The sequence below is a fragment of the Gymnodraco acuticeps genome, unplaced genomic scaffold (genome assembly GCF_902827175.1).
Source record: "Gymnodraco acuticeps unplaced genomic scaffold, fGymAcu1.1, whole genome shotgun sequence".
Taxonomy (NCBI): Eukaryota; Metazoa; Chordata; class Actinopteri; order Perciformes; family Bathydraconidae; genus Gymnodraco; species Gymnodraco acuticeps.
Genome location: NW_022990027.1, coordinates 694,065 through 718,609, shown reverse-complemented (window position 1 = coordinate 718,609; position 24,545 = coordinate 694,065). Strand labels below are relative to the sequence as shown.

The 24,545-nt window shown below is 41.0% G+C and overlaps 2 protein-coding genes across 2 annotated transcripts in view; both read left to right on the top strand.

Moving 5' to 3' along the window:
- thg1l (tRNA-histidine guanylyltransferase 1-like) overlaps positions 1-986 on the top strand; it is a gene marked incomplete in the record, with an annotated part of 8,479 nt that extends 7,493 nt beyond the window's left edge. Inside the window, 1 exon segment of the mRNA XM_034214929.1 lies at positions 1-986.
- Positions 987-1,997: 1,011 nt separating this feature from the next.
- On the top strand, positions 1,998-23,226 carry adam19b (ADAM metallopeptidase domain 19b). Its single transcript, XM_034214950.1, has 23 exons — positions 1,998-2,118; positions 2,377-2,486; positions 2,918-2,988; positions 13,908-13,986; positions 14,234-14,310; positions 15,769-15,970; positions 16,072-16,137; positions 17,332-17,403; positions 17,504-17,670; positions 17,861-17,945; positions 18,334-18,473; positions 18,609-18,786; positions 18,869-18,958; positions 19,109-19,304; positions 20,312-20,410; positions 20,562-20,740; positions 20,941-21,018; positions 21,493-21,601; positions 21,683-21,812; positions 22,117-22,219; positions 22,307-22,639; positions 22,727-22,824; positions 23,220-23,226. The coding sequence occupies exons 1-23, from the start codon at positions 1,998-2,000 to the stop codon at positions 23,224-23,226; spliced, it is 2,790 nt and encodes a 929-aa protein (XP_034070841.1).
- Positions 23,227-24,545: the final 1,319 nt, after the last annotated feature.

Here is a 24,545-nt window from a genome sequence, read left to right as displayed (position 1 = left end):
GAGTAAAGCAGAAGCTAATACCTTGGCAGGAGCAAGTGGCCTTGTCTTGGGCCAGGACGCCATTTAGAGATGTGAATGGATTTGGCGGCCTGCACTGTCATCAGAGCTAAGAATACCTCACACACCCTGCATACACTCTATCCCCTGACATGTGCTCCGAGGCTAATTTATCATCGCACTTATAAATGACCGGCTCAGTATGAATGGCTTTTGAAGGATTGAAGTGGACAAGCCAACTGTATTTTAATACTGTAGTAGGCTCAGTTACTGTTGAGTATTAGCTGTATTTTTGGTCTCAACGCATGTAGCTCTCTCTCTACTGAACTTTATGTAACTAGGATTCAAATCTATTCACACTTTAACAAATCATTTCAAACTAGCATGATAACATGCTACATTTTCGATTAAGTAACATGTACAAAAGCACATTATGAAAGCAGAAGTTCATCTTTTCTAAATGACTTTTTCTGTATGCTTAGATTGGTTCACTTGTAACAGTTGCCAACATGACAATGACTCAAGAAATGCCTCTATTGTATAGAAGGTATCTTAGTAACCAGAACGTGTTGAGGCAAGCGGTGTAGTTATTTAAAGAGAGCATGTGTTTACATGCAGGGTCTGAACCTAATCCCATTGGGATACTGGTTGTAAAAAATAGGAAATACTCTAAACACCTTCTTTAATATTGTACTTTAATAGCTCCTGTAAATCATCTCCTGTCCTCAGTTCTTTTAGGTAAAATGGCCACTGAGAAGCAAGCCGTCTGTACATCATATTGCTCGACCCTGGCTCCTACAAAATGACGATCCAATACAACTTTACTGCATTCTTAATGAAGGTTCAAGGATTCCAAGATTACGGTATCATTTATAAACATGTGGTTAGTGTTGTAAATTGAAAGAAAACTAAATGCAAAAAACGACTTGGTAATGTGAAGGCAACAAAACATTCCTTGGTTAATTTCATTAAAAACCTATAAGTCTAAATGATTAATTTTCCAGTTTTTGTCTCTGGCGACATTGTGTGAATGCAGCAGTAGGCTATATAGTCTAGTTAAAGAAGTCAATTGTACTCAGCTTCACAGAAATGAGTGATACTAAGGCGGTGAAAACAGTGAACGTCTTCAGCGGCTCTAAACCGGGATAAGATAACCGCGAAGATGCCGCAGTGATGTCATCATGTTGATCTCCGCTTGGACTTGGAAACTACCATTTTTTACAAAAAGTTTGCATCACAAAAATGATAGACTGTAGGTATTAATCAGGCATGGAAGGTCCAAAGAAAGAAAAGTTAAATGTTGCATGATGGGAAATGTAGGATCCAGCATTTTGTGAGCTTAAAGTATAGTAAGATAACTAAAAGTGAGGATATCTTCATCACTACTGCTTCAATTTAAAAAAAGGGAACTTTTCAAATATGCTTATTGTGTGTACACCAACTTTATAAAAGTACAATAATATAATTGCTTGAATACCCCTTTAAGAGATAAGGAAGAACAATTCAGATAGTCCTTAAACAACCCCTTAAACTATGTAAATCTGCTTTGTTGTATACTGACTAACTACGTTTTTTATGCTTTTGAACACTATTATAGATTTAGAATAAAGATTATAAACACATTATTTATTTTACAATGTTAGATAGAGCTCCATGGAAGTGCTCCACACCGCTTGTTGCATTGTAGGCCTAGTGTTCGGTAATCGTGATTTCAATGTATTGTTCTCACTATACTTATTTTCATCACATGCTGTCTTATCTTCCCTCGTGCCAGTGTGCCTCTCCTTGTGTGTGCGCGCATGTGTGTGATCATGAAGGGGAGGGGTTGAGAGTGAGAGATGTGCACCCCGCGGTCTGCAAGCATCTCATTCAGACGCAGTTTATCGCGATGTCACACCGGCGGGGTTTTCTCCATCTGATGTGAACCATCCAGGCTCGGCTCCGCGCACATTGATGTCTCAGTCCGGCAGATTGTTCATTTGGAGCCGCGCGTTGTTAGGATGCGTCCGGGAGGAGCGCGCTCTCCTCCTGCCGGTGCGGTGCTGTCCTCCCTGTGTCTGTGGCTCATTGCTTCACTGCCCTGTGTTCAGGCTGCTGAGCCTGAAGGCGCTGTTTACAAAGGTGAGTTCTCCTGGAGCAATGACTGAAATCTGATTTGAACACGTCTATCTGTATTGCATTTCATTCGAAGACGTGTGGTTTTAAATGCAACACCCCACATGTGGGTTGGGAATGCAACATGTACAAAATAGTTTGTTTTATTTGTTAAAATGGTCAATCCTCCAATGCATATGTTATATTTTCTAAATCGGTGATAAAGCATACTGTAGAGCATTTACAACATGGTTACATGTCATTTTGTTTCTGTTTTATCATCAGGAGATGAGCAGGGTTCAGTGAGGAGCATCCTTGACCAGGTACAGAGTTATGAGATGATTTATCCCACATGGCTGCATCCTCACAGACACAGGAGGTCTGCCCACGAAGAGGTGAGTCTTTCTCTCTTCATCTCACTTATATCACTAACACAGGCGAGGAGCTACCACCCCTTACTGTAGTCCAAACCATTAGACTAACAAAGAAAGGATCATATTCTTAATGACTCTTCTAATCCTGTGACTAATCCTCTTTTTATTGTCATCCTTTCTTTTAAAAATAGTCAGTAGTATCAAAGTGAGATGCAGACACACTTATGCACATCAGTTCTTGTCTTTTACTCTTAATCCTTGATGTTCCGCTATTATTCCTGTCTTATGTATGAATGAATGGTTTTTGATGTGTGACCTCGCCAAACCAAATTTCTATCAACTTTTTTTCAGATCTACAACCTTATAAATATAAAATAAACATAATAATGTTGCCATTTGTTTGTGAGTCAGTTTTTGTTGACAACTTGCTGCAATCTTTGTTTCCGGCCCAGCATCCTGCAGAGGCCCAGGTTCTGATCTCCGCTGAGGGCCATGAGCTCAAGCTACACCTGGAGAAAAACAAGTGAGTGGCCCCAGTGTGTTCATACAGAAGGTTCATATCACTAATTTCAGCACTCTCAGGAAGTACATAAACGAGTCCAAAATAAAAATTCAAGTAGTCGCCTTTATCAAACTCTTCCCATGACACTAAATCAAGTCTTTAAGAATATTCAACATTGAGCTGTGTATTCTTAGACGTCCAGTAGACGTTTATTTGACCAGATGTTAGCTGTCACATAGACACATTTATAAGGTCAGTGCCCCCCTCGGGTGCAGAGAGAGGGGGATGAAGGGGGGAACGGAGCTGATGGTTTTAGACGACAGAGGGTTGACACCCGATCTGTGTGACCTGGGCAAACAGGAAGTAAGATTGTGCGTCTGCACCTAACATCCTGTAATCTGATGGAGCGGTTCCTGTCCGGCAACAATGGGATGGTGATAGGAAGAATATTGCTGGGTTAATGGACGGCGTGGCCGCTGGGGGGTACTGCAGCGGTGGAGATGTGTTTGGTGGCTACAGGGCTGTGGTTTATCACTTTTGGATCTAGGTCAGCACACAAGTAGAAATGGAAGCTTTTATGAACATTAGAAATACAGTCCATTTTTGTTCAAGTGCAGACTCTCCCTGTCACTCATTGACTCACAGGCACACAGATTAACAGACCATGACTCCTCTGTGTCTGACTGACCGGACCCTGAGGGATTTGACCCTCCCCAGCAGGTGGTCACACTGTTAGATTTCCTCCTGGGCAAGGAATTGTAATCAATCACACACTGGTTGTCAGCCAATGGTGCTCAAGAGAAGGACATAGACAGACAGAAAGTTGGTTTGATATAGATTTAATTTTTTCAGTTCCACTACATGAGATGGAGATGGTGTTGACTGATTTAAAGCCTCTCCTGAGAAAGAAGAAATACAATGCTCTAGAAAAAGGCAAGAAAAATATATTTTGAAACCCTTTTTGTGGAACTTTTCAACGGTTTCCTGAACCAAGACATCTGGGAACATTTCTTCACCGGTGCCAATCACTTCTGCTACAGCTACAGAGCAAGAGGACTGAGGCAACTAATAAGGCAATCCCAAAGGCAATTTCAAGCTCCTGCCAACAATGCACATCAAATAATTATAAAAAGAAAGTCAAACATTTATTATTATGTATTAAAAGATATAAACATCGAAGAGTGCAGACGTTTTTAGGTATACAATCGAGTAAAACAAAACATGATATGAAAATAGCATTGTAGTAGACTGATGTAAGCAGCTGAGAACTTGTTAAAATAAAGCAAAAATAATATTAAAGGAACTCATCCCATTTCCTTGTCATTGATCCTTTGATGTTCTGTTTCTAAAAGCTTTATTGATGTGGAAAAGATAGAATCTAAATAGTCTTTTCTGTTTCATCCACTTAAGCCTCTAGTATCCACTAAGGACTGTAGAAACATTATTAGGAAGGAGTCGAAAGGGGGAGGGTCGTTTCTTTGTGTTAACCCTTTTCTGAAGGAGTCTGAATATATTTGTAAGAGCAGGTCTTTCAACATGTTCTAACCATATTTATATTTTATGTAAGCCTTCCCTTGAGCTGCGCCTGTTCTTGTTCATTTAGTCACTGACACTCAAGTCTGATAAAACAACGACACGACAACTATGTTAACTATCATTTCCAATGAGGTGCTCATTTTAACATGTGATTTAATGACATAATACAACCTTTTAAAAACACAGAAGTTTGTATGAATAAAGTCGAAACATTTTTAGTGACTCTTTCAAGGATTAGTTTTTCAAACATTGTAGCACACTCCCCCTCCCCAACCCGATAACTTTCACATGGCTCCTTACAGAAACTCTTTGTACAGCCTTAAGAGAAAGTGCTTTCTGGCTCTCTTTGAAGACACATTATTTAGTCTGAGTTGTACCACTTTCCCCAGCCACCAGCCAGTGTCTCCCCTGTCTGCAAGCCCAAACAGTAAATCCCCCGACCGCAGTTTGTGTCACTGAATATCAATGTCTGATTTTGGAGATAAGCCAGAAGAAATGCTGCCGGTGACCGTCTCCGTGTCCTGGCTACTCCCTCTTGTCCTCATTGCCCTTACAACTGCAACTCAGATGGTCACCAGATAAGGGAGAACCCACACTCCCTGTGCGATGCTCTTAATCTGGTCTTTCTGTTTATCCTATCTATCCTATCTACCTATCTCCTTTTTTTTGCTCTCTCCCCTTTTGTTCCACTCCACCTCCTCTACTAAATGTATCCCTTTATCAAAACCTGGAGAAAGAAGTAGCTGTTTATGTTTGTGGGCATCGGTACTCCCTGTGGCTGAAGCACAGACTCAATCCATTTACGTCCTCCCCTCTTTGCTTGTCAATGTGTGTATGGGGTTTTCCTTTTTTGTGGTTTGTCGTGCATCGATGCAATGTGACTCAGCCTGAGCTTTTATCTTAATGAAAGGCTGCAGAGGGCTGATCTGGTTAGGAGTCAGGCAGCGGCTAGTGTGCTGACTCAGAGTGCAGGAAAAGGGATGTAAAAACAGAGCGAGAGGGGGGAGGACGCAGTGTAAGAAAGTGAGTGATGTGCCGGAAGAGAAGGGTTGAGGTGAGAAAAGTCATGGAAAGAGAAAAGTAGCGACGCTGTTTGGGGGTGAGTTATGTGGTTCAGATATTGAATCCTGTGGATGTTCTCGTTCCTCCTCTGCATGACTTTCTCTGTTCTCCTGGTTAATGCCCTTCCTGTACACCCTTAAGTGCATGAATCTGAATTAAGCACTCCCGTGGGAAATGTTCAAATCATTGTTCCTCCTCTCCCCTCGTCCTCACCTCGTATGTCTTCCACTGTCTACTCTTAAAAAACGAGCACCCCAATCTTTCTCGTTTTTCGTCTTCTCTCACCTCGTCTGACATTCCCCAGGGCTCCAATACAAATATACATCTCCCACTCGTCTCCGCGGTCAGGGTTTGAGAGACTCTGGCCACACGCAGACAGACGACACACACACACAAACACACACACACATAAAAACACACAGCAGCCTGAAAGAACACAAACAAGGCTGAAAGACCTGATGGATCACAGGTCTGGGATGCAGGGGTGCATTAGCTTGTCCTTGTTTCTATGTTTAGTCTCACAGTGGCTCTGCTCTGGATGCTTTGATGTCTTAACGTAGGCCGGTGTGTGTGTTGGGGAAACACAGTACAGTGGCCTCCCTGTGCAATAAAAGCCTCTTCATCATCCGTTGCAGAGTGGTACTTTGACTTTGCGTCAGCTTTCTCTCCCTCCACCCGCGTGTGGTGATGTCACCCGATACCATGAGGGAATGCGACCCACTGACCCTGATGCATTACCCCACGTCCCCTCTCCTCCCTCCCTTCTTCGTTATCTCCCAAGTACATTAGCATTACTCTCCCACCCCTCCTCTCCACTTGTGAGTCTGAACCAAGCCTTTGTCTCGGCCTGACTGCCAGACAGTCCTGATTCTGCCAGTATTGCGCTCCTCAATCACGGCATCTGTCTGAACACTGGAAGAATTCCAAACTCTGCAAAGCTCTCCCGCCATCATGAAGAGCGGTATATGCAGATTTGAAAGCTCTCACTGCTTTTACCAGAATTGAATTAGAGTCAATGGGTTTGGGATATTCAAAGGGTGTTTGTCTTTTTAACTATACAACTGAGGGTTAGATGAGAATTGCATTGCACATTCACTCCCTTAGGGTACATGAGAAAAAACCGCCAGCAGAAAACAGGGTGACTCTGTTAGCGATGTCCAAAGGTAATAAAATCCTCCTTAAACCACCTTTGAAGCTGATGAACACAATGTATGTTCTTGCAAATACCAAGGTGTAAAATCAGAAAAATTTGGTTTTGCAGAAGTCACTGCACCCGGACAAGAAACAGTCCTGTCTGGAAAACCGTATGACCAGAGATTGTTGTTTTTACTCTTTACAGTAATCAAACTTTAAAAATGACTAAATCAGTAGCTTTACGGGTGCTTTTAATTAAAAAAGATTGCATCGGACAGAGCCATGCCAGCTATTTCCAGACTGTTTAAAGTCCTTATGCTAAGCTAATATAACCATTAATTGTAAAATAAGGAATTGTGTCACTTTTTCTTTTCTCTGATCAAAGACTATCATTACGATGAACAGATTGTATTGTATATGGATATCCATGTCACCCGTTCCATGCTATATTGGGCATGGTTATTCTACACTCGGAAGCATACATATCCTCCTATTGTTACATAAAACAGTTCCCAGAGATGAAGCCATGACTCTAATGCATTTGTCCATTTACCTGAGCTATATTATTTTCTTTTTTTTTTACTACCGGAAACATTGATGTGTCAAATTGAAACAACACTGTTTGAATGCACCTGCAAGTTATCTTCAGTGTTTCTTGTGGTTAATTCTTCAGGCCCTATGACAGACGCTTTGTTTCATCCAGTTCTTAACGGTTTATATTAACCACGAGTTGGTGCAACCACAGTGGCTATGGCGCTATAAAGTGTGGTCATGTACGTTATTTATTGCCTTAACAGATAAGTCTGTACCTAACTTTCTGTCTGAATTTGACAAAATAAATTGCAGGGTTTCAACTCAGAATTTGAAGACAAAACTAAAACGCTACAACTAAGCTGGTAGTGCTTTCAGTAATGACAATGTCTATATACAATTGTTTTGTCTATATGTCACATGGCAGCAGGTTATATAGTCATCAATCTTCTAATGTACACAGGTGCTGCAGGCATGGGAAAATAAGGGAGGATGGCGGAGCGAAAGAGTCATTATGTGTCTCCTCGTGGAAGAAGTGATCCTTCCTGTGTGAAGGCAGCAGCGAAAAAGCTCATCATCAGGCATGCTACCATTAATTCTGCAAGTTAGAGCGACAGAGAGGGCTACACAGATGACAGGAGAGCATGATGGGAATATTCCGGTGGTTAGACAAGCAGGAAAACTAGAGGAAGGCCAGATATAAATGCGGTTAGAAGGTCAAATAACAATAAAGGGGGGTTACCAAGCTTAGGGTGACATCAGCCGGATACATTTCCACTGAATGATGATTTGTAACTCTTCTGTTAGACCGCTTATGCGTGTGTGGGCAAAAAGAGTCCCCCTCACCCCACCAAACCCAGAGTGGTAATCTGTTCAAGGATGAATCAGATGTTTTCTGTCTTTGACTTGCTTTGTGGCTGATTGTATCACCAGGCTGTCATTGTTTCAAGACTATTTTCTCCCTCAGGGCATCTGACAGAGAGAGAAAATAAAAACCCCCATCTTCCCTTAATTTGTCTTCATCGTCCTTTAAAGGAATAGTTTGACATTTTGGGTAAATGCCCTTAATCACTATGGAGGACGGAACATGACTTAAGTATAAATAAATAAATGTATGAAGAAATACAGGAATAAATAAATAAATACGTAAATAAATAAATAAATACAGGAATAAATAAATACAGGAATAAATAAATGACGAAATAAATACAGAAATAAATAAATGTTGAAATGAATACACAAATAAATAAATAAAAGAATAAATGCATAAATAAATGCATAAATAAATATGGAAATAAATACATCAATGTATAAATAAATAAATAAAAGTCGAAAATAAAACAGAACACACGTTATTATATATCTTTCATTTATTTCTACATTTACGCAACATACATTTATTTATTTATGTATTTATGTGTCCGTATGCTAATGAGGTGGGCGGTCCTAACCTCAGTCTGAAGCAGGATTGGTTACAGGAGTGTGTGATCATTTCTGGCAGAGGGCTCTACTACTAACGCCTGGATAACCGCGCTGATTCGAATGCAGGAGCTTTACTGTTTAGCCCTTATCTTTATACATCCATGGTTTATCCACAATTGTAAGGTTTATTTATGGATATTGATTTAAGAGCCATTGGAGATCATTTACGATCATTAGCGGACCATTTAGAGAACGGAGAACCAAAAGACTATGTCCAGTTTCGTGTGGAACGATGTATAGAGGACTTGGCTCAGCTCGACATGATGTGACTTGCCACAAATCTATTGCTTCTGCCTGGCTCCAACAATTGGCGAATCCTGCTTCAGACTGAGGTTAGGACCGCCCACCTCATTAGCATACGGACACATAAATACATAAATAAATAAATGTATGTCGCGTAAATGTAGAAATAAATGAAAGATATATAATAATAACGTGTGTTCTGTTTTATTTTCGACATTTATTTATTTATACATTGATGTATTTATTTCCATATTTATTTATGCATTTATTCTTTTATTTATTTATTTGTGTATTCATTTCAACATTTATTTATTTCTGTATTTATTTCGTCATTTATTTATTCCTGTATTTATTTATTTATTTACGTATTTATTTATTTATTCCTGTATTTATGTACGTAATTTATTTATTCCTGTATTTCTTCATACATTTATTTATTTATACTTAAGTCATGTTCCGTCCTCCATAAATCACATCCTTGCCGAGTGTTGGATGAAAAGATCGATAAGTGGACCCTCTCATGTCCTCCCAAGTAAAACCAGGAGCTGGCTGGCTATCTTAGATTAGCTTAGCATACAGACTTCAAGCAGGGGGGAAATGTTAGCGTCCAGGAATAACAAAATCAAGCTATTTTGACCTACACATTAAATATAATTTATAAAACATTAAAGATTCACTGTAACCAGAAGTAACTTTTTAACTATTCAACCCAGTCTCATGGCATTGCGTGTTACAGTCACGAAATGTAATCTATTGATTCGTGTTCACCAACACAATTTTCGTGCAGGCCCGGACTGGCCATCGGGAGGACCAGGAGGTTTCCCGATGGCCAGGCCTGTTGGCCTGCGATTTTTTAAAATGTTATGTATTGTGAACGCAACGCTGCGCAAATGTGGGTCTGCCTCACACAGGGTGACTGTCTGTCTACATGATGTGGCCTGCTGACAGGGCCGTCCCTCCCTACAGGCTGATCACGCAGACTGCGTGGGGCCTCACCTCGCGGAGGGGGCCTCATCTTGCGGAGGGGGCCTCATCTTGCGGAGGGGGCCTCATCTTGCGGAGGGGGCCTCATCTTGCGGAGGGAGCCTCATCTTGCGGAGGGAGCCTCATCTTGCGGAGGGAGCCTCATCTTGCGGAGGGAGCCTCATCTTGCGGAGGGAGCCTCAACGGAGTTGCAAATGTGGCGCACCTATAGGCTTATGCGGTGCATAGTGTGGCGCGGCACGGTTTGCGAGGCTCCACTAGCGCGAGGGTTTAGATAGTTAACTTAGTCTAATGGCGCATTTCCACTGTAGCCCCGTTTAAGCGTCCTTAATCGTCCTCAAGCGGCCAGGCCAGTTTTTGGTGGCCTTTCCATATAGCGTAGCGCCAGCTAGCGGGTACTTTTTCCCTCTTTTTCCGGCCCCATAAAATCATGGTTCTATCAGGCCAGGGTTGCGTTCCAATAATCCAAAAATTAGCTCCTAAATTCTAACCCTATCTCCTATTCCTTGACCTCTGAGTGAAACGTCACGGGGTTAAGGGATAGTGGATAGGAGAATTCAAAAGGACTTAGGAGAAGAGACTGCGGTACTTTAGAGAATCCGAATGCACTTTCACTATCCAACGTGTTTATGATGCGCCAGCGGACGTCATTGTGTGCGTCTGCTGCTGTGGGGAAACTATGGAAACTACAGTTTTCTATACAGCGGACTACAACATGGATGTATAATAAGAAGGAGGGACTACTGTAAACTCATCTAGAGACTCTGCACCGTGCTCTGATGCTGTTGTTTTATGCTTTATGAACGTGGACAACAGAGAAACATATTCTTCATGACCAAAGTTGGAATTTAAATAAAAAAGGAAAGTGAAACTTATGCTCGTCACCCTCTCCCTCCGGTCCACATTTATACAAATGGTCCCAATACGTATGATTGTATGAACTATTAAAAGATCTTAAAAATAAATACAAATGGATTTATTATAAACGTTAGCCCTTAACATCTATCACTGTGTATATCACCATTCAAACATCTTTTAAAAGTTGAACAAACCCCACAGCTCAGTAAACACTGTGAAATGTTGACTTTATTTGATAATTTCAGTAAAAACTAACGTTCATATTTCTCTTTTTGATTATAATACTGATGAACGTTCAGAACAAAGCACTTTGGCAACTTACCACATACGTTTTAAAATGCTTAATAAGCACCGTAACTTTCATGATATAATTTTTCCGTCATAATCGGTTGTTTCCGTGAACGGCCGACTGTTGAGTGACGGCAAATGCTGCGGCTGCAATGCATTGTGGGGCAGCATTTTCTCCTCTCCTTTCGGTAAGGGAGGTCCAGTGGTTCCTAAGCTAAAGGAGGTTATAAAGGAAGTTTGAAACCTCCTTTCCTTTCATTTGGAGAATTGGAACGGCACTTAACATGGCTGCCAGTGACGTACTTCCGGGTCATTTCACTTGGTTAGGAAGGTTCCTAAGCTAAATGGACTATTGGAATGCAACCATGAATGCAACCCAGGGCCAGGGCTGAACTAGTGACGTCAACACTCTCGACTGCTGATTGGTCAGAGAGAATCGTCACAAGATCGCGCACGAGATCATCCCTAGCGTCGCATATATATCTAGAAGCAAGCTTGCAGCATTTTTATACACAGCATTTTTGTAAACGGAGGAGCTACAACAATGGCAACGTCAAAGAAAAGCACCGTGGTCGACCGAGGAGGTGACGACGTTCCTACATCTCATTGGGGATGATAAAATCCAGCGGGAGCTCGACAGAACAACTCGAAATGTGAAGGGAAAAAAAGCCGATCGCCCCGCCTACACTGGAAATGCGCCACGGCCTCGGACGGCCAGCGAGGCAGCCCGAGGCCTGAGCGAGGACGCGTAGGGACGCTTAAACGGGGCTACCCCGCTGCAGTGGAAATGTGCCATAAGTTATCTCAGTGGGTCTCAAACTGTTTGGTCACCATTTATGTAAACACATATTTCCATTTGAGGGGAGAGTGATTAGTAAAATATGCATGAATAAAAAGAGGAGCAGGGGGGGAGAGGAGGGAGACAGGTGAGGCTTGTTCAGGAGCCTAGACACACTAACAACTATAAATGAACCAAACATAAATAAATAAACAACTTTAAATAAAAATGTATGGATCTGTTTCATCAGGGTGTATCCATACAGTAGATCTAGTCTCTTTATTTTCCCCTCAAAATGCACCAGATTGATGCATTTAACTCAAAAATAAATCGTATGCATGCCCCCGGACCCCCCTAGAGGATTTGAGGTCCACCCCCACTTAAAATATTAGTAACCCCTGTCCATATGTTTATTATTGGGTAGATTTAAACTAAAGGGCTATCACTATGGGCAGCAACGCTGTAAATATTCACAAATAAATCCAGCAAAATGCCACAAAAAAAACTGGTAGTGGCCTGGCTGGGTGTATAATTCCCGGCCTGACTTATTGTCCCAGTCGAGCCCTGTTTTCGTGTCACACAGAACGATTTTAAAAGCAATGTATTTCTATAGTGTTTCGTGCCTGCACCACGTCTTTTTGTCCTGTCTGGTCTTGGAACAACCACTGTGTGGTTCATAAAAACATTTTCTTACTCAATATCAAGCCAAGATTTTTATTTTTATTTTAAATCGTATAATGTCGGACTTTTTTTTGCCGTTTTAAAATCATTTTTTCCTTCTAATTTGTTATTATTTTCTAAATAACACACTGTTATTTACTCAACAATAACACACAATTATCCTTGTTTTTATTTATTTGTTTAATTCTATAATCTCTGGCTTTTTTGCCGTCAGTCAGGTTCATGTTATGACCGTCTTTTCTATGTTGCTGTGGGGTTTTTCGAGCGTGATTGCGATACATACCCACTGAACTGATTACCCAAGATCCTCAGCTATGGTTGAAGCTCAGTGATTCGATGTTTTAGCCGCAATGCATGTTGGGATATGGTGTTTATGCGATATGAAATCCGAAAACATTTAAAAAAAGAAATAATAATACTTTATTCCGAGTGTACTTGCTTTTCTCTTTGAAAGTCATCACATAACGGCATTATCAATCTTAGTGGGACATCTTAGACGTTGTCTCTGTCTCGTGTTTATTTTAGGCTTAAGTCAAGTCTACTCCCTGCTCCAGTAGAAACATGAAGGTTTCTCCAAAGCCTGATTTAACTGCAGTTACAGCCTGTTTGATGCATCTGAGTTTGACCGTGGGGGTGATTTAGAGAGACACAGCAAAAGAAAACCAGCTGTGAGACAGGCACAGTTTATGAATGAAAACAGGAAGAATGGATTGAGACAGAGTTGGAAGGAGAGAGACAGGAAAACAAGCATCTGTGCAAGATGTAAATATTGGGGCGGTGGGTTGACAGAACTTTGACAGAAACAGCCCGAGTCTGAAGACACTCACTCAGTCACACTCACAGATGGAGAGTAAGAGGAATGTGATGCTTTACTACAGTGAAATGTATGGTTCCTTCGGTATGTGTATGTTTTCACTGATTTATCTGCCTCTCATGTGCAGTCAGTATTGTATACTAATGGAGAAACTCTAGTAATATAAAATAGGACATTTGTAAATAATGGTTGTGTCAAACAAATGCAGTCTCCTACTTAAGCTATACTTTACACAAGGTCACAAGAGTCATTAGGGAAAGGTACATATGGATTTTATTACAGTCTCAACCCATTTCCACACTATTCTTTGTGTTTCCTCTTATCTCTGTGAGGATCTTTGTCTAAATCTTTAAAGCAGTCTGGTTTTGTAGAGTGTCTCTGTCAAAGTAAATGTTTCATGAGCTGTGGGCTGCGGGAGAGACTTTTCTATCTCTGTCTGCTGTAGTTTTTACATTTTCCCCCATTGCTCTACCATATTATAGCTGTTTCAGGAGATTGACACTACATATATTCTTTTGCATTCTCTGAGTTTGTGCCATCTTTCTCCAGGCATCTGTTGGCTCCTGGATATCAGGAAATATGGTACACTCCCGAAGGAGTTCGCAAGTCCTCCTCTCCTGGCAACACTGTAAGTCTGTGCGACAGTTTGATGCTCTCCCTACAGTGGGGAGCTGTAAATGATCAGTGAAGAGAAATAGACACAATTTTGGTTGATCAAAGCCTTGGCAGGAGGATAACAGGCAGTATGGTCGTCAAATAATACATTTTATGCTCACATAATAAGGTCTTCTGGTTGAATGATGGCCTTATCACTGCACCAGTCTGCTTCCCCACATAGAGAGTACGTGTTAAGTTCTATTATCGTTGTCTTTCAGGGACACTGTTTCTACCATGGGGAGGTTCTGGGCATGGAAGGCTCAAGTGTTGCTGTTAGCACATGCTCAGGACTCAGGTGAGTAACACTTCATAAAGTTGTCTAATATGTAGAGTTGGTCCCAATGGTGAAAGGCATTTCTTAGAATTTGAAGAAGTCTCCCATAAGACGTTATCCTTTTAAAAGTAAAAATATTAAAAAAGCGATTCATGAAGACAGCTCTTTTCTCCAGTTTCTCCAGCAAAGCAGTAAAGAGCTGTGAGAAGTAGAGCCAAGAGAAAGTTTCCCAATACTCCCAAACAGGGAGTAAGTGCTGCAGAATAAATCTTGGATGGATTATGTTTGTGATTCATCTTATTAAAGATGTGTTGGCACTGCGAGATCAATGAATTAAAGCTTTTAGCTCCATTAATACTAATTTACGCTCTCAGTTCATTTGTTTTCTAGCTGACAAGAAAACACTTTGGGCCAACAGGACATAATTAATGGATACACTTTTACAATGTAAGTGATATAATACCTGTCTAAGTAGCATGCAGTAAATTACTGTTGTTCAACATTCTCTATTTGGTGGAACTTGTCCAATGTTGACACAGATTAGAACAGATCTTGTCAGAAACTGCATTAATCAGAGTCTAAGCTGGGAATCCTTACTGTGATTTATTTAAGTACAAGTTATGTGCTCCCAGAGAAAACCCTTAGATTGATTTAAACATAAGTTTCTTGATGACAATATTATAACTAAAGGTTGCACAACTGTCCAGCCTGTTATCGACCCATGAAGTAGATAAGGGGACAGGAAACAGTTGTAGTGTCTTGTGCAGTCCAGTATGTTAGTAGGTCATTGGCTCCAGAGCTGGTTCATTGAGTACAGCTCAGTTTGGAGATCCTGTGTTTCCTCCTGCTGTATATGCAAGGCTGCTGACCCTTCCTGCTAGAGACAATCAGACAGGCCGGCAGCAGAGGAGGAACTGAATCGTAGCCATATGTGTGTTTATGTGGGCTCAGCGCTCTGGAGGATGAGTGAATGAATAAGTCTTCCTATGTGGATGTTCTGGGGGAATGCAAACACAGCAGAGAGGGACATCAACATGTGGGAGTCTGACCTCTCCAGATGTTTTGTACAGCTGCTTGACCTGCTGCTGTGTGCATGCGTGTGTGTGTTTGTGTTTAGACGTCTGCCATCATGAAAGAGTTTTGTCAGAATGCCAGAGGAGTGTGTGTAGCCCTTTGTGTGCTGCAGCTGATCTTCATTTATAAACGGCAGTAAATCGCCTGAGATGCGACGTTCTGCTCCACCCATCCATAAAACCACCACAGCCAAATAAAAAATTCCAGATTTGACATGCAGACATTAGTTTGACAATGCAATAAAAGATTACTGTTGGTAATAACATTAAATCAGAGGTTTGAGACGTATTTGCAGAAACTATGATTTCCACAGTCCATCACAGTGTGCAGATTCAGTCAACAACATTATTGATCCACCTCGAGCCCTGATTGGATGGAACCATTAACAGCGACTTGTTTTCCCAGGGGACTGATTTCTCTGAACACAAGTGTCAGCTACCTGATCGAGCCTCTTCCTGTTTCCACGGGCGCACAGCAGCACGCCGTGTTCAGAGCCGAGAGTCTCCATCTACCCAAGGGTAGCTGCCTGCATCACCATGGCAACAAGGAGCATAAGGAGGGGCTTAACGACTTCCTCCATGGAATGATGTCACCACGGAGCAGGAGGGTGAGTTAGGACAGGGAGAATGATGACGACTGAAATCCTTTGCAAGTTTTACACAAAGCATGCACACCATCTATTATAAACAATGCTTTCTCTATTTTCAGGAAAAAAGGGACCTGAGTAAGAGTATGAAATACGTGGAGCTGCTGCTAGTGGCAGACAAGGCTGAGGTGAGGACAGGAAGGTTTCTTTATGACATCATTCAATGTGGGAGTACAGGAAGAGGCTTTAAACCTAATTAGTAGCCAATGAGACATAAGAAAAATGGGTACCACTTTACAATAAGACTACCCTTATAAAGGATTCATAAAGGTTCCAACATAGACATCAACACAGGCTCACTATTTGGCAAGACGACTAAGCCTTATATTGGCTACTTAGTGAGAATCAACTCAGTGAGCAACAGATACCAAGGATGCTGGCTGATGAAGAAGACGAAGTAAGCTAAGTAGCCAATATAAGGCTTAGCAGTACAGATAAATATGGGCTCACTATTTGGCAAGCAACCGGTCACAGTTGCCCTGTTTATCTCATGTCTTATAAAAGCTTATTAATGATTTATAAAGTGTTCACAACCTAATTAATAAATGAATTACAAACTATTCGTAAACCCTTTATAAGGGTAGTCTTATTGTAAAGTGGTACCGAAATATGCATAAGGTTAACAATATTACTTAAAACAAAAAGGAATGAAGGTGCAAGTAAGCCACTCACCTTGACCACAGATAAAATAACTAACAGGTAACAGATACAAGTCAGGAGTAGACAAGGACACTTGCATATCAAGACAAACAAAAAGAGCAAAAGCAAGCTGAGAGACATATAATAAAGACATCAAATAAAGTCCTTTTTTAGAGGGAAGGCAGGGGGAGGGTTAACTGTGGTCAAATGTGAAATAGTATGTGATTTTTATTATTTTTTGGCAGGGACTAGCTCTAGTGATATATGTTCAGAGATTATGATTCATTGTATGTAGGTGTATGGACTTACTACTGGAGAATAGTTCTCTTAGTTTAGAACAGTCTACCAGGTGAGGTAAATGTGAAACTTTAAATAGCTTTTAGGTGTTAATGTGAGCGTGAATAGCTGTCAGTCTCAATATGTTTAGAATTGTTTCCAGCTATTCATATGCAGTACATTATTGTATAATTGCCTCACACAGTATTGCAATCAAACTAAATATAGAAAGCAACGTCAGTAACTTGCACCCATCACTCTATTTAGAGCTAGTTATTGTGAATATAAAGCTCAGATTCACATCCTGTTTGTTGTCTGAAGTCCCCTTTTTACGGTTCGAGCAGATGTACAACTCATAGCGTGGGTGTGTCTGTTTCTCTGTTTAATTTGATGTATGTGGTTTGCAGTTTGAGAAGCATGGAAGTAGTCTCGAGAAGACCAAACAGAAATTACTTGAAGCGGCCAACTTGGTTGACAAGGTAACATCTGATTTGACAAAAAACTGACTCATCAGGTTCGTGATGCCTATATGTAGTAGTTAAACTCTGTGTCTGTGGCTTTTCCTATCCACACCCGCAGTACTACAAGGCTTTAAACATCCGCGTGGCATTGATCGGTCTGGAGGTGTGGTCCAGCCAGAACATGATCAGCGTTTCGGACAACCCTCACAGCACTCTGGCAGCGTTCCTGTCCTGGAGAAGCAAACAGCTCCGCTCGCTGCCCAACGACAACGCTCAGCTCATCACGTCAGTGTGTTATTCTACCTCTCATATTTCCATCTGCCATACTTCACTCTCTACAACAACAGTGTTGTTTAGTAGATCTCTTAATTGATATTTGCTTGATTGCATGAGACTATAACCATCACCAGTTATATCCCAGTGGGCTGTTGTGCAGTTGGAGCTAATTACCAAGGGCATACTGTGTCGTTTTTAGGGGGAAGGGCTTCCAGGGCACCACCATCGGACTGGCCCCTCTCAAAGCCATGTGCTCCGACTACCAGTCTGGTGGAGTTAACACGGTGAGAGACAAACAAACATTTTCTCCTATGTACTCACTTTTAGAAAATAGGGGAAGGGTTGAAGGGTGTGTGCGCCAGATGTACGTGTGTGAGGAAAAAAAAGGTAAGGACCACAATTGAATGCCTGATTAATATTCCTCTAAAACTTCAAATATATCAAAAAATAACTTGATTAGCCGTGTTAAACAAAAGTTTTTGTTATTGAATAAACCAAAAAGATTACCTAATAAATGCTTTTAAGTTTAAATAATTCTAGTTTAGACTAGTGGTATGACGGTGTGTATCCAGTAATGACAGTATCCCCAAAATGCAAAGAGAAACATATTACACAATATGTTGAATATTTTTCTACACATCTTTGAGTAATTTTTGACTCTTCTTTGAGTAGGACCACTCAGAGTCAGCTGTGGGTGTAGCTGCCACCATCGCACACGAGATGGGTCATAACTTCGGCATGAGCCACGATAGTGCAGGCTGCTGCCAGGCCAAGGCCGAGGACGGAGGCTGCATCATGGCTGCTGCTACTGGGTATGAACCAGAAATGACCTACTACCAGACAAATGACAGTTACTAACCCTAATAGGGAAGAGACACACAGAAGATTTAAAATGGCTGATCTCATGAAGTCTTACCTGCTGTGTTTGTTCTCCATCCTCCCCCCAGGCATCCATTCCCACGTGTTTTTAACGATTGCAACCAGAAGGAGCTGAAGAACTACCTGAGCTCTGGAGGGGGGAAGTGTCTCTTCAACTTGCCAAACACCAGATCCATGTACGGAGGGCAGCGCTGCGGCAACGGCTACCTGGAGGATGGAGAAGAATGTGACTGTGGAGAAGAAGAGGTGTGTTGTGTCTCTCGTATGTTGGCATATTTTTCCTTGTATGTTTATAGTAGGATAATGACTCCATATTGTTTGTGTGTAGGAGTGTACCAGTCCCTGCTGTAATGCCAACAACTGCACTCTGAAGGCTGGAGCTGAGTGTGCCCATGGTGTCTGCTGCCAAAACTGCAAGGTACTATAAGAATCTGATGATCATCTTATCAAAGAGAAAATCCTCAACTGGGTTCACTAGATTAACACTGTAGATATTTAATGATATCTCTACAATTCATTATTTCTTCATCAGTGTGTTTCCTAAACTTCTCGTCATCTCTCTATCCAGTTGAAGAGCCCGGGTGTGCTGTGTCGTGCTCCCTCGGGGTCATGTGACCTGCCAGAGTACTGCGATGGGAAGGCAGAGTCTTGTCCGGCTAATTTCTATCTGGTGGATGGTTCGTCGTGTGCAGGCGGGCAGGCCTACTGTTACACTGGCATGTGTCTGACCCTGGAGCAGCAGTGTCTCTCTCTCTGGGGACGAGGTGCGTAAACTGGATGCTTGTTATCTGAACATATTTTGTTCCATAAGGGGAAGTATGTCATTTAAACACGTGTAGCATATTCAGCATTGGAAATGTAGTAAAGCATATACAATCCGTTTCAAGTTTATTGGGTATAACTATCTAAAACTAGAGCTAGTCTGATTGCAAGTTAAGACACTTTCTTGGCTTGGTGTAGTATTACAAAAAAATTAAACCATTAATCAGCAGCTTTTTTCTGTGTTGGTGTGGTAATAATCATTTGGCAACAAGAGGCTGATGTGCAACACTGTGTCATGTTGTAAATAAATAGCATTAAACCATTAAGGTTTTATTCCATGTGAGTTTTATATTGGATAGAGGAACACTTTTTTCCCAACTTATTTCGCAGGTGAAAAATACATTTTCCTGGGATTAAGTTCTTTAGTTTTAAACACAGGCGAGAAAAACAATACAGGTGTAACAAAATAACAATTGTTTAGTTCTCACATGCCTCTTAAAGGCTTGGTACACATCAGATTGACATGTATTTCGATTCAAATGTAATCATGGAATTTCCAAAAGGAGATTCCTGTTCCATAACCTTTTATTTTCAGTGTTTAACTGCATGAGTGGATGATAAATGCTTCAATAAGATCATCTTTTAAATGTGGTTAGATAATACATCTATAAACGATAATTGTTACCATCAAACAATCTTGTATATTTAAAGCAGTATAATATCCAGAGCCTAGTAAAGCAGGGAGTCTGGGTAGAGATAGAGTCCTCAGCGGGTCACAGGATAAGTGATTTTTATTGGACAGTGTCCATATTCCCGTTGTGACGGAGCCTCCTCAGAGAGCCTTTGTAGGACCACAGGAGCCACACAGAAGAGTACGAGATGCCATCTGGTCTCCATCAGGTGGTCACATAACACACTGTGCAGGCATTATCTGCATGTGTGTGTTTGTGTGTGTGTATCTGCAGCCGTATTCATGTGTATGTGTTCCTTTCCTCTCCTGCCACCACAGATGGCCGTCCAGCCCCTGACCTGTGTTTTAGGAAGGTAAACGAAGCCGGGGACATGTACGGGAACTGTGGCAAGGATCTGTTCGGGAAGTACAGGAGCTGTAAGGACAGGTGACGATTAAAACATTATAGAGGGCATTGACATTTCTTGAGAATTTAAACTTGTTATTAATCAATCAACAAACTATATATCTGCTTTTATTATCTCTGCTAGTGATGCTCAATGTGGGAAAATCCAGTGTTTAACCTCAGCCGCCAAGCCCATCGAGAACAATGCTGTCCGTATAGAAACCACTGTCAGTGTGGGCAACAGGAAGATCCATTGTATGGGAACACATGTGTACAAGCCTGGGCAGGGGGACGAGGAGGGGCAGGGGGACACTCTGGACCCAGGCCTGGTCATGACGGGCACCAAGTGTGGAGATGACTCGGTGAGATTTGATTGTTTTGACAGAGATAATTCTTTAGTTGTGTTTTTGAGATTCTGGTTAGTATTATTCCTGTCAGAAAGCCACATTTCATAATTTCTTTGTCAATTACAAAGTTTGTGGCTCAAACCTTTTTTTGTACCACCTATAGAAACTAATTGATTCTCGTGCTCTCTTCCTCACACCCCTCCTTCTCTCTACAGATTTGCTTTAACGGAGAATGCCGCAATGCATCTTTCCTCAGAGCTGATGAGTGCAATGCAAAGTGCCGTGGACACGGGGTAAGTTTCTATGTGTGTCTGAGAAGAAGGAAATGGATTTCCTAGCTGTGTATTTGGCTGCCAGCCCATTATTATGAAAAGCTGGCAAACTTGGCCGTGGTGCAAAACGTATTGAGACCCTTTTTACTTGATTATAAATATCAATATAGCAAAGTGGAAATACCGCATGCATTCTCAATCTTAAAGTAAAAGGGCAGCTGACCATCAGAAACATTTACATAAAGTAACTATAGTTATGTTGCGGAATAAAAAGTATATGTATTTCCTCTCAAATGAAGTGAACTATAGAACTATAAAGTAGCAAAATATTATATTAAAGTAAATTACAAGTAGCTCAGAACTAGAAGTGGTTAAGTTACATGCCAACTCTGGACTCAATTCATATTTGTTTATTTACTTCTGTACCTGCCTGTCAATGTAATGAATATAAACTTGTTTGTTGTATTTCTAATGTGTAATATTGTTTTTGCCCAGCTGTGCAACAACAATCACAACTGCCACTGTGACACGGGCTGGGCTCCTCCTCTGTGTGAGCAGCAGGGGTCTGGGGGGAGTGTGGACAGCGGACCCGTCATCACCCACAGTGAGACACTGAGCTTTTAGATTATAACTTTTCTTTGAAATTATGCACATTTTTGACTTTTTCTATTTAAATGTTCAACAGGCAATCTCCTTCCTGTCCTGGTGGTCCTTCCTCTGGTCCTGTTTGTGGTTCTGGCTGCTGTTGGACTGTTGTTCTACTACAGACATAGACTCCACCCACTGAAGTCCTCCAATCCACCTCCAGTGCCAAGGTATGTCATTCATTACGCAGGAATAATTACAGGATAAGTCCTCTGGTTGCCCATATTGTTTAACATTTCAGGAAGATTTAGGAAATTATATTCTGCAAGTTTAACTACTATTTAAAGTGTGGTGAGAACAGTTTATGTACTGTTGTTAACTTTTTATGAGCTATACTTTTTTTATAAACCTTCTTATTCATCTGTTTTGTATTTAGTGTTTGTAATGGTATGGCTGTACATTCTTGTAACTAAATGCAATAAATGAACAAAAATCATAAATAATATTATTTTGTATTTGTGTCTTACCCCTCAGCTGTTCAGTCCCGGTCGATGGCAAGCCTCTGCATGCTGACGTTCATGTGAACGGTCATGCCAACCCAACATTCTTGCTTAAAAAACAGGACTCGGATAACCTGGTAAAGAAGAGACAGTAATGTACTTTGCTATTATTTGTTAATATTTGAAGAAAGCACTAACTTTGCGATGGTTTCATTCTCCCACAGGGGAAATCTTCTCCTCGTCCCAGCCCGTCTTGCTCTTCTCTGTCCAGGAACGCCATAGTGCGTCCAGCAGTGAAGCCTCCTCCAGTCCCTTTGTATGCTGCAGTACAGAGAGAGCAAACACCTCAGAGACAATGCTCTCCTCAGGGTTACACTCCACCTTCAGCTAAATCTGTGCAACTCAGCGAGCAGAGACGGAACCAGGCTCCTCCAGCACCTCCACATTTACCTTCCAACGATGCCAAAACCCACTCACAGCATTCAGCAGCACCAAAAGCCAGACCAGACCCCCCAAACAGACCTCCACCGCCTTTACCTGTCAACAAGCTACCAGGGGTGAATATTTTTGTCATTCTTTAAGTTATCTCGTGTTGTTCTTGTGAATTAAAATTTGAAATTAAAATTTCGCATTTTTTTATGTAGGAACAGCAACAAATGAAGGGACTGCTGGTTTCCACTAATGCGCTGCAGAGAGGAAAAGCTGCTTTGGCTCCATCTGCTGGACAGAAAAGGCCAAAGAGGTAATATCGCATGTTTTCTTTTAAAGGTCCCATGTCCCATTTTCTACTGATCATAATTCCATTGTTGAGGTCTACTAGAATAGATTTACATTGTTCAATGTTCCAAAATCACATTGGTTTCGCATACAGCATCTCTGTATAGTATGTGTATTGACTCTCTGTCCTACACACCTTGTTGGAGCTCCGGCAGCATAGACATGTTTTTTCTGTGTTAGAGTTTTACTCGCTAGGGTGTACTTTGAGGGTTCGTGACTCTGCAGACCGTTTACATGCAGAAAAAGCTAAATAACTCACAAGGGGACGGGTAATAATCGGAAAAGAATGACATGGGACCTTTAACTGTTCATCTATACAAACTCCTTGTTAACTTCTCTTTTTATGTGTGCTTCTTTTAGAAACTAAGAGCTCAAGGAGAGATTGGGGACCACCACTCACACCCAGTAATGGACTGCCTCAAACTGTTTTTTTGAAAATAGACATCTGAGAATGAAACTTGGGGATATGATCAAAACTTGACACCAAATTACTGTTTATTTGCACTCAGTGTATTGAGGGAAAATGGTAGAATCACAGCAAGTCATAGTATATATCACAATTAGTACATTTTAAGTCTCTAAACCTTAAGATATAGGCTTCATCTGTTTAGTAAATTAGCCCTTTGTGTCTGCTTTCACAACTTGAAATGGCAAAAGCTGTGAATTTAATAACTTTTTATTATGAATGTCCAAATAAGATAATGAAAATGTGAACTAGTTCCATGTGTGCAGCAGTGTTCAAACACTGATCCAGGAGTATTTATTCACAAAGAAAAATGAATGTTTACAATGTAGCCTATGTAATAAACATGGTGTCTCATAAAGAGCATCAGCTGTAAAGGGATATCTTATATTAAGAAAAGATGCCAATGTGGAAGTGCTTACGCGTCTTATGTGTGAATAAGGACGGGATTTTAACAGGACTCAAGTGGACCGGTGAAAGCCCTGTATGCATGCTGTAAGTATATGCTTATGATGAGAGATACATGTCTGACATGTCTGATATGTAGCAGGAAATGTTAGGGACTTATACAAATATTATTAATTTTGTTTTAGTGATTTTGTATTGTTGTTATGTTGCACTTTGAGCAATCTGGTTGGGGTCAAATACTCACTCCCTGAAGGATCTTAAGCCTGTAGGAGGTGAGCGTTTGATACATATTTTAAGTATCATTTTAAACCCACACTCACTCTTATTTCTTAGTTCTGTAACAGACAATCAGTGATGAAGTATTCTTTGTCCCTGGGCAACCTTTCAAACTAATTCAATTTGGGAAAGATACGAGCCATACTTAAATGTCAAAGTCAAACGTCAAAATTACAACATTAATTTCAACAATTTTGCAACCGTTTCTAAAACATTTCAGTTGGACTTCCCCCATGACCAAAAGACTGTAAAGTTACTTTTCTATCTGATAAAACATGACATATATCCCAGTATGTGCAACAGTGATTACTTTGTTGTTACTGTAAGGTACTGCAACAAATCCTGGTCCGTTTGACTGCTTGGTGGGCAGTGACCTGGTTTCAACTGAAATATGGAAATACAGCTGCCATGTTTGGTTTATCTTCTTATCAGACCTATGCAAACTGTGGCACTTTGCAACACTGTGTCTTCAACTGGAAATCAAATAAACACATGAAAAAAAAAAAAAAAGATTGTGTATTGAATTTTACTCTGCTTTG